The sequence below is a fragment of the Rousettus aegyptiacus genome, unplaced genomic scaffold (genome assembly GCF_014176215.1).
Source record: "Rousettus aegyptiacus isolate mRouAeg1 unplaced genomic scaffold, mRouAeg1.p scaffold_m13_p_12, whole genome shotgun sequence".
NCBI lineage: Eukaryota > Metazoa > Chordata > Mammalia > Chiroptera > Pteropodidae > Rousettus > Rousettus aegyptiacus.
In genome coordinates, this window is record NW_023416287.1 from 67,603,567 (window position 1) to 67,624,053 (window position 20,487).

At 36.2% G+C, this 20,487-nt stretch overlaps 1 protein-coding gene across 6 annotated transcripts in view; it reads left to right on the top strand.

The window, feature by feature from the left end:
- KIAA1328 (KIAA1328 ortholog) overlaps positions 1-20,487 on the top strand; it is a 218,664-nt gene that overhangs the window by 192,687 nt on the left and 5,490 nt on the right. The window contains exon 11 of one of the 6 annotated variants that reach the window (XM_016158016.2): positions 18,395-19,293. The exons of 4 other annotated variants lie outside the window; for them this stretch is intronic. In XM_016158016.2, the coding sequence (XP_016013502.2) occupies positions 18,395-18,569 (175 nt within the window). In that variant the 3' untranslated portion in view covers positions 18,570-19,293. Of the gene's footprint in view, positions 1-9,956; positions 10,383-18,394; positions 19,294-20,487 lie in introns of those variants that run through there. One more of the 6 variants, XM_036229068.1, reaches the window with a different exon arrangement.

The window sequence follows — 20,487 nt, forward strand, 5'->3', positions numbered from 1 at the left end:
GTTTATTTCTGGGCTCTCAGTTTCATTGATCTATGTGTCTGTTTTTATGCCAGCACCATACCGATTTGATTACTATAGCTTTACCAGTATGAAATCAGGGACCATGATACCTCCAGCTTTGTTCTTCTTTTTCAAAATTATTTTGGTTGTTGGGGTCTTTTATGATTTTATACAAATTTTAGGATTCTTTTTTCTAGGTCCATTAGAAATGCCACTGGCATTTTGATAAGGATTGCAGATTGCGTCAAGTAGTATGGACATTTTAACAATATTAATTTTTCAAGTCCATAGCATGGTCTGTCTTTCCATTTATTTGTGTTGTCTTTAATTTCTTTTATCAAAGTATTATAGTTTCAGAGTATAGGTATTTCATCTTGGTTAAATGTATTTCTAGGTATTTTTTTATGCAGCTGCTTTTTTTATTTCTCTTTCAGATAGCACATTATTAGTACAACTCATTTCTATATATTAATTTTGTATCCTGCAACTTTACTCAATTCATTTATTAGTGTTAATAGGTCTTTGGTGGAGTCTTTCAGGTTTTCTGTAGTTTCGTGTCATCTGTAAACAGTGACAGTTTTACTTCTTCCTTTCCAATTTAAATGCCTTTTATTTCTATAGGAGCACTTTTTCAAGGTTTGTTTAATAAAGACTGGAAAAATCTTGACACATCTTAATGGCTTTTGCTCAGGAGAGAGACCCTTATTTAGATGCATCTGGATTTGGCCAGGTTGAACTTTGGGAGCCTCTTCTTTATACGTGCCCTTCTTTAGTTGATAATGGTGATTGGCAAGGATATCAATAGAAACACAAAGCTAATCCTATCTTTCATCAAAAAACTGCTTAGTAGCAGGCTCTTCCCAATTTGTGCACTTGGACTATAAGTTTAACTAACTGAATTAATTGATATTGACAATTACAATGGCCTTTGTACTATAGTTAAAGGACTATCAACCTTTACTTATTACAGAGAAATTTGAATGAAGAGTTAATAATTTGATCAGCCTTTTCTGGAGTCAGAAAAAGAAACATGTTATTAAAATTTCTCATATTGAATAAAATTTCTCATATCTAATATGTTCAACCTTTTCATGTTTAAGGGCTGAATATATAAATATCAATACCAAAAGGGCTTGGTCTATGTTTCCTTGGGAATATGATTTTGAACACTTAAATACCTAGTATCTTATCAGATGAATATAGATTTTAAGATAATTTTAATTTTAAAGAACTTTTGGGAAATGACCCTAACACAAAGGATAATAATAATAGCTGTCATCTATTAAGCATCTAGTATGTTCCCAGTCCTTTGTATGCATTATCTGATTTAATCTTCATCATAGCCTTATGAAGTAGTACTATTGTCATTCTCATTTTAAAAAATTAGGAAACTAAGGCTCAGAGAGACTGATTGACTTGCCTAAGGTCACATAGCTAAGGTCAGCCAGCATTTCAGACTCCAAAGCCCATAATCTTAAATATTATAATAATCGACAATGACAACTTCCTTATTTTGGAGGCCACCCGTAATCAAAAGAAAATTTTACTAGTTTACCACGTTCTTTGTTCATTACTCCTTTCTTTTACTTTTAATGCTGCTGCTGTCATCATTCTGCCAAAGACCCACAGTGAATTGTGGTTCTGAAATATCGACGGGATTCCCTCCTTGGACCACTTAATGTTGTGGCTGAATGCTTGTGCTCATAGAGGATCTATCCTCACTAACCTTGAGAGATTCTGCTGGAGGAGTTACAGGTAGGGAGGAGAGAGAGCCAGGATTTTCAGTGTTAGTGAATTTCCCTGTAGTTGAGGATTAAAATGAGATCTCTTAACTCCACTTCAATGTGTATTTGATGATTACATTTCAGCTTAGGGAAAAGCATGAAAAAGAAAAAGAAAATGCTCTCCCAGTGAGGGTTTTGTAGAACATCCTCAGCACACATTTTCTGAATGGACCGTATCAACTATAGAGTTTTACAAGGCCAGTTAAAATTGCTGTGAAGACTCATATTTATGAACCTTAAAAAAAGGATTCTTGATCTGTTAGTTCTCAATACTACAGATCAGCTAAATATAGATTCTCGGAAGCTTCTTAAATAATGAGCATTTGCCTAAATAAAACCATGTGTAGCACACCAGATTTTATCCTTAGGCATGCACAATGGCATATTATAGGTCTGTTACACAATGTGCAGAGTTGAAAAAAAGATTCAGTATGATGAAAATCAGGTACCAGGAAGGCACAGTATTTGTTTTCCAGATTTCCAAATCAGGATTATTTGAATTATTTTTATTTCAAAGTGTAGAAAAAGCATTTTTTAGAGACTGCTTTTTAGTTACACACAAACTCTTAACTGCAAGAGAAAAGCTTGTTCTTCATCCTGACAAATCTTTGAACGTAGTACTTAGGAGAACAAGAATAAAAACCCTTTTCCCTGTCCACTCTAAATTTTAAGAATTTTCAAGACTTGCAAAAGAGGATGGAGCTGGGACAGATGCTAGTCCTGGACAGGTTTTCCTTTGTTTTCTGAAAAGTGTTAACACCTAGAGGATTACTATATAATTCTATGTGCAGGTAATAAAACAAGGCATGGCAAAATCATCTTTCTCATTCCTGGTGTAGGCTGTTAATTGTTCTCTCTGCTGCCTGTCAATATGTGAAATTTTCATTCCCCATTCAAAATGGAAAAGTTGTGGCTGAAAATGTTAACATTTGCATTTTTATTTGTTGATTTATTTAAAGGACAGCCTCTCCTACAGCAATCTATCACTTGGTGACACCCCAAATATGAATAATGTATTGTAGACTTGCAGCTACCATGTGTAACAAGTGCTAGAGACAGTAAAGGAATGTTAACGATGTTGCAAATGTAATATTTATTGACTCATAAAGTTTATTGCTTTTGAGGTTCAATAATACTGACCGTAACACATTAATATCACTTATCCTGGTTTTAGCTGGGCACCTTTGTATGTAGAAATATTCATCTATCTCATGCTAACAAAATAAATATGTAATTTATAGCACAAGCAAAGAGAGCTTTGTAGTTTTCTGTGCTGAGAGCTGTAATGCTTCTTTCTTTCCATTTCACTTCTGGCCTCCAACATTGATCGCACACCCCTGAGCTGTCCAATAGAGTTAGCACAGTGCTCATCTTGGCACAAGAGGGTGTTGCCACTGAACTAAACAGTGCCTTGCATTTCTGCGTGGCTGGAACAGGCAACACAGCACAAACCACTCCACCTGGAGAGAGAACTAGAGGGGCCTTTTCTCCCTGTCATTCTGACCGCCCAGCTGGTAGGTGCACACGCTTTCAGTCAGAAAGTCCAGTACTTTCCCTGTCTTGATACTGAGTCGTAGTTTACTGATTCTACTTGAGCCTCTTCTCCAGTGTGAAGCCAGACCTGGGCAGCTTACCAATGAATTTGTTATGAGCCACAAATGTTACTGATGATTAACCCTTTTGTGCCTTCCAGAATTAGGTGTGTCCATTGCCAGCAAGAAAGATCATACAGGAAATATCTGGCCCCCAGAGCAAGAGAAGTAATGTTAATTAGCAACCATCAGCTGTAATTGTCATCCCCATTAAGATGCAGAATTATGTATTTCTTCGTTATAAATAACCTTTCTAATTGTACTTGATGTATGCCAATTTAATCAAAAAGTATACTTGCAACAAGCAGATATTTGCATTAATGTAGCTTTGGATCTTCCAATCTTTTATTTCAAATTTGACTGGAAAAAATCTGTTGCAGCTGTATGTCTTTTGTATGTTGGTGTCTTTTTCTATTCAGGTATGTAGATCTGATACACTTTATATTTAAAATAAAAGACAGTAGTACCTTCTGGGATTGTTCAATGAAGCAGAAATCTTGTCACTTTTTCAAATACGTGGAGTTTCTCTATCTCAGTCATGTGACAACTCATTGATAGTTCCAAACTGATAAACAGGGGCAAATACCAGGCCTGCAACCACAGGATTATATTCTCAGTCCCTGAAGAAAAGGTTACGAAGGCTTCTTCTCTCTGTTCTTCCCTGACTCAAAGGAGTTAAGGCTGATATTCCTGGCTTCTTTTGTGTGTGTATGTGAGATGTGAAGAGGGAAAGGCAGATCTCACTAAATCACCTGATTAGTGAATTTTTGGAACTGGAAATAGAGTTAGTCTATTTCTAGGAAGTATTCTTCAGCTCGCTCTCTTTTTTCTTTTTTTCAGAAAGATTAGTTTTTTGGGGGTTTTTTGGTTTTTGTTTTTTTACCATAATGCAGAGCTAAAGTTTTTTGTTTTGTTTTGTTTGTTTTTGAGGTATGTTGGGGGGATGATTTTGTGGAGCTTGTTTTTCATGGAGAGAAGTTGGAAAATATTTGAGTATGTGCTTTGAAGAAATTTATTTGATTGCTTATTTGGGGGCTTTATTTAAAAAATAGCTTCATTTGTTCCTTTTTTTGAGATCTTGGCCCTTTGCTGTCAAACCATATGCTTAATGTATTTTGAAAATTTTGCCGTAAATGTGCACCTTGCTGAGCTTTCTATAGTGCAATTGCTTGTACATGGTAATGGTCACAGGCAGCTGTTTGCACATGGCTGACGTGAAGGTGGCTTGTGGAGACCCTTTTCCCATTGCAGTTGAGATTGAGGGACCAGACTGAGAAGTATTGGAACCCTGGGACCACACTCTACCAAGTCCAGCCTTGAAGGATCCAAATACCCTCCAATCTAGAACTTAAACTTCTGTTTTTAAGACAATATTTTTTTGTCTTCAATAGCAAAATCTCTGTTCAGATCCTTTTCTCATTTTTTAATCAGGCTGTTTATTTTTTGCTACTAAGTTGTAAGAGTTCCTTATATATTTTGTTTATTAACCCCTTATCAAATATATAATGTGAAAATATTTTCTACTATCCACAGTTTACCTTTTCATTTTATTGATTATTTCCTTTGCTATGCAGAAGGTTTTTAGTCTGCTTTAGTCCCACTTGGTTTTTTGTTTTTGTTTGTTTTGTTTGTTTTGTTGTTGCTTTTGGTGTCAAATTCAAAAAATATATATTTTAAAGATCAATGTCAAGCTTTTTCCCAGTTATGCTTGGGTTTATTCCTGGGCTATATATTCTATTCCATTGACCTCTGTGCCTGTTTTTGTGCTGGCGCCATACTGTTTTGATTACTAGAGGTTTGTAATGTAATTTGAAATCAGGAAGAGTGATGCCTCCAACTTTGTTCTTTCTCAAGATTGCTTTGGCTGTTCAGGGTCCTTTGTGATTTCATGTGAATTTTAAGATTATGTTTTCTATTCCTGTGAAAAATGCCATTTGGTATCGTGAATAGGATTTTTTCCTTGATTTTCTTTTCTTATAGATCCCTGTTGGCATAAAGAGATGCAACTGATTTTTGTATGTTGATTTCGTATCCTGTAACTTTACTAAATTCATTTATTAGTTTTAACAGGTTTTTTTTTTGGAATCTTTAGAGTTTTCTACATATTAAATCATATTATTTGCAGAGATAATTTTACTTCTTATCTGTTTGGATGCCTTTTATTTCTTTTTCTTGCCTTGTTGCTCTTGCTGCAATTCCAAAACTTTGTCCTATCTTTTCTTTGTCCTAGATCTTAGAAGAAAAGCTTTTCTTCTAAGTTTTTAGTTTTTCTTCATCAGTTATGATTACCTGTGGGCTTTTCATATATGGCCATTATTGTATTGAAGAAATTTTTTTCTATACAGATTTTGTTGAGAGTTTTTATTATGAATGGATAGTGACCTTTGTCAAAGAAGACATACACATTGCCAACAGATATATGAAAAGATGCTCAACATCACTAATTAGGGAAATGCAAATTCAAACCACAGTAAGATATCACCTCACAACTATTAGGATGCCTATTATCAAAAAGATAAAAGGTAACAATTACTAGCAAGTATGTGGAGAAACGATAACCTTGTATACTATTGTGGAAATGTAAATTTCTCCAGCTATTATAGAAAATAATAAAGAGGTTTCTTAAAGAATTAAAAATAGAACTACCATATGATCCAGCAATCTCTCTTCTGGGTATAAACCCAAAGAAAGTGAAATCAGTACTGCAAAGAGATATCTGCGCTCTCATGTTGATTGCAGCCTAATTCACAGTAACCAAGATGTAGAAACAACTCGTGTCCATCAACAGATGAGTGGACTGTAGAATATTCAGCCTCACAAAAAGAATATTCTTCCATTTGGACAATGTGGACGAACCTACAGAACATTATGCTAAGGGAAATAAGACAGACACAGAAAAAGAAATACTACATGATCTCATTTATACGTGGAATCTGAAAAGGTGGAATCGTAGAAGCAGAGAGTAGAACAGTGGTTACCAGGAGTGGGAAGGAGGAGAAAATAGGATGTTGGTCAAAGGTTCATCATTCAAGACAAATAAGTTCTAGAAATCTAATGTGCAGCATGGTGACTATAGTTAATAATACTGTATTGAATATTGTAAATTTGTTAAAAGAGATTTCAGGTGTTCTTACCACAAAAACAAATTGTAACTGTATGAGAGGATGGATACATTAATTAGCCTGACTGTAGTAATCATTTTACTATACATATGCAAATCAAAATATCATATTGTATATCTTAAATATATGCAACTTAAAAAAAAAAGTGTTTTTATCTCTATTTTTACCTTAAGTAACTTGACATGAGCACCCACTTGCTTCCAGCCCCGGTTATGATGGTATAACCTTTAATGTGATAGAACAACTATGGTGTCCTAGTCCTTTGCCGTGCTATGAAAAGGGACAGACATTTCTGCATTTGTCCCTTTTCATTCTCTGTGGGTTATAAACCAAGGCTTTAGCCCAAGGGCAGTTTGCGCATTGTTTAGTTTTCTGTGTCATATTTCCAGTAACCACTTACATTGCAAAGAAGGAAGAATTGTGTAAATAATTGTAACAATGATCTGTTTTACCTCGGGCAACAAAATTCTGGATTGACAGCTGCCGGGGGATTCAAAATCTACACAAGAAACATTTCTATTATACTAGTAATAAATATATAATGCTGAAAGTTATAATTACCTGTTCACAATCCTTGGCATTGTACTTGAGAGTTGACAGTGCTTTTAATGTGCATTGTCTCATTTAAATTGCACCAAAACCCTGTGAAGTAAGTAGTAGTAGTATTCCATTTTACAGTGAGGAAATGTGAACTGAGAGAAACTGAATGACTACCAAAGGTCGCACAACAAGGAAACAGAAAAGAGAACTTGAATTTAGCCCTTCCAATATGAAATTTCAGTGTTTTTTCATTCTTTTACACTGCCTAAATTCAGATTTGGTTCAGAGGTATTGACACTAAGCTGATAAAATTCTGGGTTAGGGTAGGAATCACACAAACTTGGAATTTGTTTTTGTAACTTGATAGGAAGAAACTTAGTCATACAGAGAAAGCGAGATGTCGTGGGGTTTCACTATACACATCCGCCAAATTGCAATGCTTTCTTGCAGTTATGCCCAAAATTGTAATAGTGACAAAAAAAACTTTTTTTAATCAGACTTTTTGTCATCTGGACATTTACACAAATAATTTAAGTACTCTCCCAGATTCTCTCATGTGCCTAGCAGAAGAAATAATAACGTGTTATTCTTCCAAAGGTAGAGAGAGAGAGAAGCTAAAGTAACATCAAACTAGAGCCCACGGGCACTAGTTGGGTTTATGCAGGAGGTTTCAGCAGCAGACCTCACTGCCTTTATATAAGAGAGTATATGAGTGTTGAACTTATATAATCATACTGACTACTATTCATTCAATGCCTATTAAATATTAGGAATGTGTCATATGTCTAGCTATATTTATTTATAACATATGTTCACGCAAATTACATATCATTGTAAGGCTTTTTATGACTATTAAAACTCAATTTCAAAATATTAAGTAGAATTTCTTCTTAGATTTTTCAAATGACTTACTAAAATGTGTGCTACTGAGCCCTAAACTATCATTTTACCTTTATCTGCACTCATAGTAACAGTTTACACACTACACACAATCAAGTAGTGTTTACTGTAACTTTTTCATTTTGAGTATATTGTAAACAACAAAACAAAAACAAAACTTAATGAAATGATCTACATAAAATGACAGTAAAAAGGAATAATCTGAAGACTTTGGAAAAAGTTAAATATGTAAAAGAAAATAAAAGTTACAAATATGCCTCTCTGTCTTCCATCTTTAATATAAAGGATGAAAATCCCTGCCATTCAAAAATGTTTTTGTTTAGGTTAGGTTAACAATTTGGAATTCCCTGCCAGCATTGTATTACTACCAAGAACAGTCAAATGCATGTAAATTCTTATGTGTTCAATGAAAAGATATTGTTTTTAATTAAGCCATGCTGTTGGGCTGTTACTATAATTCCCACTGTTAAGAGCCATTAATATAATCAATATACATTACAAAACCTTATATTTACTAGTCACTTAGAATTCTAGTCCTTGGCTTTAGGAAATCTTTCCAAATTCCAGGTGAACTATTTTATTGTTCATACTTTTCTATATTTTCTAAATTTTCTACAACAACATGTATTACTTAATTTCAAAAACAATATTTTAAAAGAAAATAAAGACTACGCATGTATAGGAGGTAAACCCATTTCAAACTTTTATACTCTATAGTTCCAAGTAGTTAGAAAAACCCTAAAGTTACCCTTGGAACATATGACATAAATATGTCATTTCTTTGTCGAGCAAGCAGTAGATGAGCTTTATGTTTCCTTGGTATGTCTTCTCCAGGGTCTGAACTCTGAAAAATGCTGTGATTAGTGACATCTGTTCAGTATTACCGGTTCCCACTGTCATTTCACAGATTTTAGCCTTATGAGTTGATATTTTTGAGTTGTTCATTTGGTCCCAGGTAATTAAATTCCCTTAATTTCAGTGTTAAAAACATCGATGAGTGTCACTGTTCTGGGCACTGAATGCTTTTATGTAAAAACTCTTATATATATCGCCTAATGTAATCCTCACCACTGTGAGGAAGTTATACTCAAAGAGGCAATTACAGAACAGTTAAGAGCCCAGGTATAATAATTATAACACCTAGGTTTATAGGCCTAGGATTAAATGCTTGCTCTGTGGTTTTAACAAATCTTTTAATTTAATCAATGATAATAATATCTCCCTTACAGGCTTATCATGATGACCAAGCAAGATAGTTTACATAAAGCATTGAGCACAGTCCTGGTATATGACATAATAGTAGTTGTCATTAGTGAACTTGCTTTGGACCTTGCCGTTATAATTCCAAACTTCTGTGTATGTTCTCTGGCAGAAGGTAATGGATAGTGTTAGGTTCATCACACATTTTCTCAGATTATGTGTGACTAGATATGCAAAGCCCTTAACTTGGTGCAGGCCATAGTTGGCATTCGATGTTAGCTTCCTTCTTCTGTGCTTTAGGCAGCAGGACTTGCTTGGGTACCTAGAACAGTGTGTGTGAATGATAGCAGCCCCTCTGCCAAATGCAGTGAGTGACAGTGGTCTGCAAATATGTGACTTAGAAGCGAATATTAATGACCCTGCTTTCAAAGGATTTTTTTCCCACAATGTTGGCAAATTTTTCTAATGTCTTAACATGTCCCCTACTTGTTTTTCTTCTAAACAGAGGCAAATGAGGAGTAAAATCCTTGGCTAGTGATAGAGTTAGTATTTAACATTGTGTTCCAGGACTTCTGTTTCTGGAGTCACTCAAGACCTCACTGAAGTTATTGATAATGGATTTCTTCATCACATTAGTCCTTTGTAAAAGTTCTAAAAGAGTTTAATTCCCTTTAGAGCAGTGGTTCTAAAATCTATCTGCACATCGGAATCACTTGGAAATCTTTGTAAAAGTACCCACTTCCAGCCTCACCCTACATTAACTGAATCAGAATTGTCAGGGACGAGCCCCACTGATGTGCATGTTTTTATTTCCCCAGTTGACTCCGATGTACTTGAGCTAAAGAAACACATTCGGAAGCCCCTTCTCTGGAGCTGCACATCTCACGGTTTAACCCCAACACACCAGCATTCTTCTCCCTTTCTTCTTTCCGCCCCCACCCAACCACAGGGCCTCGCCTTAATGTTAGCAACTTTCTGTAGCCACTGTCATCCTCTCCCTAAGGAGTTATTAGAGTATATCAATTACCCTGCACTGGAAAAGTGCTTAAGAAGCCCTTGAATGACCTGCTTATCAATCTAATGTGTTTTTATTTTCTGCCTCTCCCCATCCTGTGCCATATAGAATGTAAACTTCAAGAAGGCAAGGATTTTTTTCTCTTACATTCATTGCTATATCTCTTTGCTAGAGCAGAGCCTAGCTCATAATAGACAATCAATCAATAAATATTTATTGGATGAATGAATGATCACAAAGTGAATGTTGCCTTTTCAATTTACCAGTTCATGGCATTCCTATAGACAACTGTTTTCCTTTATGCCTTCTTCACATCCATGAAGGAACCATGGTTTTACTCAGCTTATACATTTAGTTGTGCTTCTCTTACTTCCCAGAACTTCTTTGCATTTTCATCTACTCAAAGGTTTTCCCATTCTATAAGAATTGTAGAATGTCTAAGCTTCCAGATTTTAAGTCTGGATGACAGCAGATGCTCAATTGTGAGTAGTTTCAGTGTGTTCTTTGAATTGGGATTTGATTGCTTGGATCAGGGGTCCCCAACTCCTGGGCCGTGGACCAGTACCAGTCAGTGGCAGGTTAGGAACCAGGCCACACAACAGGAGGTGAGCAGCAGGGGAGCGAGCGAAGCTTCATCTGTATTTGCTGGCGCTCCCCAGTGCTAGCACCACCATCTCAGCTCCACCTCAGAGCATCAGACATTAGATTCTCATAGGAGCACCAGTCCCTGATACCAGAAAGGTTGGGGACCGCTGGAATAGTATCTCCCAACTGTCTTTGCTTAGCCATTTCTTACCTTATGTCCAGCCATAAGGTAAGATGCTTTGGTCCATGGCTGGTTTATTTTGGTTTTCTCAAGGTAAAATCCTTGCCTACAGACAGGCAGCATAGCTTAGAGAAGAGAGCATTAGAATCAAAGTTCAAAGATCTGGATTCATCAGTACCTGCCTCATCCACTTACTGGCAGCAAAACCTCAACTGAGTACCTTAACCACATAGAAAGAACCTCAGTTTTCCAGGCTTCCGTCCTGTCTGAACCTTACCCTTGGTTAGAGACAACAATCAAAATGAAAATATGTACTTCTGTCTCCTGATCGCAGAGTAATTTACACATTTGAGGAAGAAAATAGCAAATAAACATTTTCAGAATTAATTGGTTTCAGAATAAAATTGGTTTAATCTTCTCTTCAAAATCTTTGTGTTTTGTGCCGGCCAGTAGTTTAGAAACATTAAGTGGATAAGCAAACACAGCACCAAGTCATTCACAGCATGGCACGGAGCATTTCTGTGGGAATCTCTGTCCTTCCCACTTGAGAGGAGACCGGGTACAATTTACATTTCCTGCGATTATGCTATGAACATGTGTATACTGAAGGTTTTTTAACGTTTAAATGAAATTGTGTCTTGAAAACATTAGCTTTTACTTTGGGGAAGACACCAGGAGAAAGACAGAAAAAAGATAGCATCCTTCAAGTCCAAATTGAGGTCATTAGCCACACTGAAGAAGGTGACCGTGTATTAGTGTAGGCCACGTGCTTTACCTTGGGGGAAAAAATTGTCTGGATTGTGCATGATAGTACCAATGAAGCCACTGAGTAAATCAAAGACTTTATCAGCAAGAATACTCCAAAGGAGAAGACAGAGCTTAATGTAGTTAATGGTGATTGACTAATGTATCTCCAGCTGAGCTGGACACTTTTGTTTACTGTTTCTGTAAATATGTGTATGTACATCACCACTCCTAATATATTTAACACTTTTCATACTTTCCCATAAACTGTTTGCTTTTCATGTTAATGAGGTATGCTCCTCAAAAGATATTACAGTCCCTTTTTTGACTTTCAGTCTCCCTTTATTTCTTGTTTGAAATTCATTTTGCTATTTTGTATTATCTGTAACTTTTTATGAGTTTCAACACAAAAATTAAAAGACACATATATGAAAGTTCTTTGTAAACAGTAAAATGAAATACATGAATATTTTTATTTTCATTAGCCTTAAGACTTCTGGATCTATCTTCTCACCAAAACATGTTTGCTATGCCTTCTTAAAGAACTTGAATGAGCCACTTGGTGTACACATCCTAATATTACCCATGAAAGGAAGATTCCAAGTTGGTTTTGAAGCTGCAGAGTAATTGGCCAATGTGTTACCCATTTACTCATCAAGTCTTTCATTGATTTTCTTTATTCATGGTTGCATTCTGAGTATCACTGTTACTGAGACTGAAAGCTCATCATGGTGTTGCTTGGCACTCATCCATAAATGCTTATAAAATGATCAACTTGGTTGGAATGTGAGTCTCTTGGCAAGCAACGGGAGAGTGATTACTGTTATATGTGAGAGGCCGTTTCTTCCTTTGGAAGAGCTGGGAGATTCTGAGGTGGGTTTGGATTTGTATTAAAATAGGGACCTGCTTCAAGCTTCCCTGTCACGGGCTACTTGAAAACCAGAGCTATTGTTAGAGCCAGAGAGAAAGGCTGTAGCCCAAAACCAGGATAGCAAGGTAGAAAGCAGACAAACCTTGTATACAATTATATATCTCTTATAAAAGCAGTGTATACAGTTGTGTTTCTTGGCATATGTGAAGAATTTATTCTTTCAACCGTTGAACAATTTAAAAATATTCTGGATTAATGTTCATATTAAATAATAATATTTCAGAAAGATAAGATAAAAGGCATGCTTAATCAATGGGATATATTTTTTTAATGTTATGCCTTAAATAAATAAAAGGATGCTAGAAGTTGTACCTTGGGGATTTTTTCTTTCTGGGGCTCTGTGTAGCTCTACTGAAGCACTTTTAAGAACCAGGATGAGAGCCAGAGCTGGGAAACCATGCCAGTCTATTTTGAGGGAAGGGTTGTAAAGTTTATTTCTTGTCAAGGGCTGTCGCTTCTCTATTCCCTGAAGAGGTCTGCCCAATAGGAGTCACTATGGTCACGTACTTGACACTTGGTATAACTTAATGAAAGCCGGAAGCATCTCACCTTGGGACACCTGCCCTACCAGGTTCAGAATGGACTATTTACCATACATTCTGCGTGGAGTTTCATTAGGATGCTTCTAAATGCTTTCCATTAATGAAGTGGTGCCCTCCTGCATGGATAGTCGGAAGTACGTACTGTGCCAGCCAGCTCAGAGGAGAGTCCTCGATCAGTGTCCCCTTACTCCATTCATGTCTACTGTCCTCACAGTCTCAGCTCATCACTGAGAAATGTGCTGCTCTTAAAACTTTTCTATAGACCAATTGATAACACCCCGTGCCCAACTCTTATCTTCTGGGCTTTCAAAATAAATGGACTATGGTGGAAAAAACAGATTCTGGTGAAATCTGAGGTGTTGCTTCATCTCAGGGGTGGATCATACTTATAATACAAACCATTGATTTACAAAGGAACAAGCTAATTAGCAGCAGAACTAACATTGGTACCGGCCCCTAAACCGCTGGGAACCATGACCTCTCTGGACAATAGGAGAGAGAGGAGTCAGCAGATTGCCGTGGTGCTCGAAGATGAGCCACCCACGGCTCGGACTGCGGTTCCCCTTTGCTCATTGTCCAGGTGCTGCTGGAGCTCAGTAGCTTTCCCAGAGCTGTCCCCTCCAGTAAGTTTATGCTTCATCACAGCTTGCCTCAATTCTTTTATTTTCTCCCTTTGGTTATAAATATTTTTGTTAACAGCACAATGTTTCCACTGATGTACAAACTGTAGGTCACATGGCATTGACTTTTATTCAAACCAGAAGGTTTCATGCTAGGATTCTAGCATTGTATCATTACTTCAGTGGAGTCTTTTGTGTCAATGTGAAAATTTTAATTTCACGCCCTACAGACTTCATAGTCTTTGAGCTCTCTCTGCTCCTGTTGTTGCATAAAGGGTAAATCCTTGTGTCACATTCATGTTAGACTGAAGAAAAGTAAAGTTGATTCATTTGAGATCTCCAAACAAAGACAGAAAAACTCTTTTGGCAAAAAGCTATTATTTAAGGGGGGAAAAAAAAAGAATTCTTTTCAGTTAATATGGCTTTCTGTATGGGTGAATATGGCCTCCAGGCACAAAAGAGGATAAAAACTTCTCTGTTAACATTGGCTACTGGTCCTATTTCATTAGTACAGATTATCATTGATTTCCTGATTGAGACACAAGATGTTCTCAAGTGTTTAGGGTATAAAAAACAGTTAGACTCAAGCCAAGATCTTTTTTAACCAGTCAGTGCTGACAAAACAATTAAAAATTTTTCTTTCATCCAACTGTTTATTTGAGAGAAGAAAATGTAGAGAAAGCTGTAAGGAAAAGCCTAGATGTATAGATTAATAGCAAACTTGGTGGAAATAAACCAGAATTTATTATTTACATTGGATATATGATTAAAATGAATTTTTAAAGTGAAATGAAAAGCTTACATATGACATTTTTCATATCAGGTTTAAGATCAAAGATATCACACAATTAGAATTACAACTTAATATTATAATCTATTTATCATTAACTTCTAAGCGCTATACTCTTGTGGCCTTTACAAAAATTATGAAATATTGTGTGGCTTATTATGAAGTATTTCAAATTTACTTTCTTGCCACCACTTTTAGTCTGTGATCTCAAACTCAGGTTTAAACTGCAGAATATGATTAAATATCTATTAAATGGGCACCCAGCTTTCACCCCTCATAATACCAATTATAATCCTTTTTAGAGGACTGTGCATAAGAGTTCAAGAATCTGTTTTCTCATGAATTTTTAAAGAAACTGATACCGGTGATTTGGCAGCAATTACTTAAGCACTTGTGCTTACTTGGGAAAACTGCAGTGGTAATATATATTTTTTAAAGTAACATTTAAATTACCTATAATCCTACTACCCACTATGTATGCTGTGTCTACTGCATATATCACCATTAATATTTTACTATTTAGTAAATTTCTCTCAAATCCCTTTTTTCTTTCACTTCTTATACGCTTTTCTTTCTTTAGACGGTTTTTTTCCTAAATTTTGAAATGCTTGAAAGTTTAAAAAGCAAAAACTCATATTTGTATTAACCATTCCATGAATAAATTTAAAAAGAGGTAGGTGGGACTTAGGAGTGCTAAATAAAATTGCCTACATTGGCCTAGTAGCAAGGTTGGTTATTGGAATGAGAATGTACACGTTTCTCCCATAAGTTACGTTAGGAATGCTACGATGTGATTGTGTTTCTGATAAAACTTTTTTTCTTCATTGGATCAATACACAAATTTAATCTGAAGTATAAATCACTGCTATAAAATGGATGTCATTTTCTAAACATGAGTCCTACATCTCTCTGAGATGAGAAAAATATGTGTTAAAGTTAGATCTTGCAATTAAAGTGAATTTCTTTGTATAGGAAAAAATGATTAAATAGACTCTTCCTGGTTAGGAGCGATGGTAGACAAAGGCATTTACTGGAGCCTGCACCCAAATTTGCTGGTTTCCGTTCTACTTTGTTGCTTTTCAGAAGCAGAGGTGGCTTTGGCAAGCCAGGTTGCATCTGGAGTTTGAGCTCAGAAAGAATATTATCCTCTTGCTCTGAGGCTCTCTTCAGACACCAAAATAATATTGGATTTTCGCCTTAGCATAACCCATTTATTTGTTCTTCTACCTTCTTCCTTCTATTTATCATTGATTTTGACCCAAACAAGAGATGTCAGGTTCAATTACTATGCTGGCTCATTGCCAACTATAATGAGCCAGGAGATCCTGACCTTCCCATTAATCGTCCTCAGTTTCAATCTTTCTTATTGACTCCTCTGTATTTCAATATCAAATTCATTAGGCTATTCCATGTCATCTAGTTTTCTAAATCCTTCTAAACTGGGGCAGATAATTGATCTGTCTGGGACTTTTCACTGCCAGAGCACTGGGAAAAACACATTGGGTCTCCCAGTCGTGGTAATGCTGTTAAAACTCTCGTTCTCCCCCATTGATTTCTGCTTTTTCTTTCCACATGTTTACAACAGCCAAAATATTTCCACTCTATTTGGCTATGCCTTTTTTCTCCTCTGTTGACTGACTCCATTTCCTTTTTCCCTTTCTACGGAATAGTTCTAATTTTCCTAGCATCAGTAAAGTCCATTAAAGGAAGTTGGAACAGTAAATCAGATAGTTTCCTGTACTACTTATCCCCGCCCACACCCCCACCCCCAGTAACAAAGTAACAGGGGAGGAACAGTAGGTACCCGCAAATCATGTCTTATCATGGTCTGGGGCGGAGGCATATTCATTCACAGCATGTCAGCTGCTTTACCTGTGGTGTCCCATTTTTCATTAATAGAGTCGGGCAATTGCCTTTTTCAGGGTACCCTCTGAGTATTGTTGGCCTTATCCACCCTAAAAGTCTGGACGTTCTCCCATCTCTAATCTCCATTTAAAGTGTCATAGACGATGGCCAGTTGGTATTCATTCATACATTAACTCAATGCAGCCATATCCAGAATGAGGGCAAAGTCTCAGAGTTCACAGTACTGACAAACCACTTAAGTAATGACTCTTCTGGGAGCTATCTATACCTATCAACAAAGTGGTGAGCCCTTTAACTATATATATACTGGTTTCTATTATTTCATGATTTTGCCCTCTGCTAACCAGTATCACCTGCTTTGCGACAAGAGGATGGAGAAGTATAATTGTTATCTTAAATTGGAAAAATTCCAGGTATCCTCTTTCCAAAGAACTCCTGTTTCAGCTTGCTCGCAATAAGTTCTAGTCTCCCAGCTTCAACTGTGGTACTGAGAGCAAGCTGGACACCTTAATTTCCAGCTCATTCTGTTCCTGATGTAGCAGCCTTAAACACCTGGTTTTACTTAAACCAAAAGATGACAGCCTGTGGTACCCATATAAATTGTGTGTGTGTGTGTGTGCGCGCGCGCGCGCGCATGCGCGCGCACATGCACAGCAGGCAGCAATTGTTCTTTTCTGTTGGGTTGTTCTCCCTAATAGGTTCATATAAAGGTTATAAAGTCCATCTATCCATATTGTCTTTCTCTTCAAAAGTACAAACAGTTCAGTTTTGTAACCTTAAATTTCAAACAACACATTGATGAATTATTTATGTTACAGAATGTGTTTTCAATAATGTGTAGCATAAAATTGAATGAATACTTATCCATACGTGCCCTGAACTTTCCAAAGTACATGCTAATAAACAGGGTAACCTAGCATCATTTTAGCCTGGTATAATTTACAAAGCAAGCACTTCCTCTCGGTTTTAGCTTCTGCATTATGTTCTCTGGCAGTCAGCTTACTGCTTTTACTGCTAGAGCCTCGCAGGTAACATTCTTTGACTCCAAGCTGTCTAACAGTGCTTTTCTCTCAGTATAACCAATGTTGAGATCTATAAATTTCATTCGTTGTTCTGGCTTCCAGCCATACTAAATTAGGCTTTAATTCATAATTAGTAGGAAGTCACGATTCCAAAGAAAAGAGAACATTTTATATTAAATGGCCATTATCTAACATTGTGCTTTCACAAAATGATTAAGATGTTAGAAAATAATTACGATATCTTAAGTTTTCTAATACTTAAAGTGCAGGCATGAAGAGAGACAGTAATTTTTTTAATCTGTGTGTAGCTCCTGCTGCAAATGACAGAAAGAAAAGAAATTCTCCTTAAATAACTTCATTTTTATAGTTGTACAAATTATCAGATATGCCCAAATGTGCTTTCTGTATCGAAATCTTTGAAATCATGTACATTGCTTGCATAGTGATAGTCTTTTACCGAAACTCCCAAATAACAACAATAAAAGCCAAGAGTAGATAGCTTATGAATCTTGAATGGTGGGTATTGTTGAACAAGAAGATTGAGTAACTTTCAGAAGTCTGTTTCTGTTAATAATACCTTTGCGTGAAGACTTAACTCAGAACTAGTCAAGAGAGAAAATGATACAGGTCCACAGTCCCTCATCCAAAACTCTTGGATCCACATGTATTACAAAATTCGCAATTTTTTTAAGGTCGCATGGTACATAGGTCATATGTGGTATAGCATAATATATGATTATTCACATCAAAGGGAATAAACAATAAGTATATATAACCTGTTATCTGCTCAGGAAAGATTTTGTGACCAAATAAGTTTGGGTTAGGTCATATGTTGCTACCAAAAAGTATATGCAAAAACTTTTAGTTTTCAGTACTCTTTAAGATTTCACAATTGCAGATAAATATTATAAGCCCACATCACCACTCTTGGAGATTTTATTTTATTTATTCCTAACCTAGGAATCTCCATAAAAGGCAGTGTCTCTGCTTTCTTCTAACTCAGGGGTTCCCAACCCCTGGGCTGTGGACCAGTACCATTCCGTGGCCTGTTAGGAACCGGGCCACACAGCAGGAGGTAAGTGGTCAGCAAGCAAGTAAATCTTTACCTACATTCGCAGCCACTCCCCAGCGCTAGCATCACCACCCCACCACGACCTCAGATCATCAGGCATTGGATTCTCAGGGGAGCACTGGCCTCTGGTGCCAAAAAGATTGGAGACCACTACTCTAAATCATTTCTTCATGTCGTTCTCCTAGATAAAATGCTGGGCCGCACAGGCTACAGGAGGAACCCATTAAGGTATCCCAGGTCCAGTCAGGTTAAATATTCACTTGTCAGAGACAAAGACCTGAACAACATTGTTTTTATAATTATCATCTTATCCAGGAAGTGTAAATTCATAGGGATATTTAGTGAAAAGTAAGGCTTTCTCACACCCTACACTCCCTCCCAGCCAGCTAAGTACCTTCCTTAGAGATAACCACTACCAGTGTCTTGTGTGTCCTCGCAGGAATAATATACATACACAATCTTGGCTTTGTATATGAACATGTGTACTATAGAACTGCTCCGTTCCATAAAGCATTTTACTAGTTCACTGGTGAGTGGATATTTGGGTTATTTCCAATCCTTTGCGATTGCAAATAATGCTGGAATAAATATTCCTATACACATCATTTGCACATGTGTGAAGATATCTGTAGGATAAATCTTAGGATTTGCAATTGTGGGTCACAAATAAGTTCATTATAAATTTTGATAGACATTGTTAAATTGCTTCAAATAGAGGTTATGCGACCTACTTTCCACTTACAGTAATTTAAAGTGCCTATTTTATTACACCTTCAAGAGTGTAATCCAAAAGGTAAAAATGATATCTTGTAATATAATTAGCATTTCTTATTATGAGTAAAGTTTTATATTTGATACATTTTATTTTCTAAAAACTATTATTGTGTCTTTTGTCCATTTTTCCACTGATAATGTTAGTCTTTATATTTTTAACTTGTAATTGCTCTTTACATATAGGGGAAAAGCAGCCCTTTTTTGTAATATTTCTCCCAGCTTATCTTTGCCTTTTGACTTTAGTTATATAGCACTTGTGTCCATGCAGAAAAAGTTCCCATACAAATGACTTTTCAGGTTCCTTTCAGTTGGTTCTACCTTTGATTTGTCTTTAATCATTTCAATCTGCACTCATTTCTGTAGTAGTTGTTTATGGCGGCTTTAATGGCACATTTATCCAGAGTTCTTTCTGACCCTTCTATCAAGCTTCCCTTTCTCTGCCTACATCCTGCTTCCTAACAACAATTAAAAAATAATAATAGTAATAGCTTCTATTTACTTACTATATGCCAGGTATAGTACTACTCACTTTATATATATATTATCATAATTCCTCAGAAAGACATTGTTTTCAATCCCCATTTTACAGATGAAGCAACTAAAGCTTAGAAAAATTAAGCACCTTACCCAAGATCACATAGGTAGAAATTGATAGAACCAGGATTTAAATATAGCCTCTGGCTTCAGAGACTGAACTCTTACCACTACCTTGAATGTGGTTTTTTATTAATATTAACTTGGAGCTATTACCTGAAATACAGTACAGTTATGATTAGCACCGTAAGGATGACTAAGATGTTATTCTCCTTGAATAACAATTCAGTCTCAAGAATGGAGATCCCCAAATTCTTCCATAGTTATTCACTTTGTTATTACCTGTTTCTCACTGGTGTCTGAAAAGCCGCACCATTTAAAATAGATAAGATAAGATGGTCATTTGTTGGAAGTACGTATACATGTAAATTTAGCTTATTGATCATTCTGCTTTGCTGAAAATGTCTAGTTATAGTTTCATTTAAGTGATAATGATTTATCAGAGTAACAATTTTATCAACTGGGTCCACTTTTTAAAGCCCCACCACAATAAATGATAATGACTTTGTAGATCTAGAGGTTAGAACCACAGAGTTGGCAGAGAGGTAGTAGTTAAACTTTTGAGCCAACAGAATTTCAGTTTAACTGGCTCTGTAGAACGAACAGCATTAAG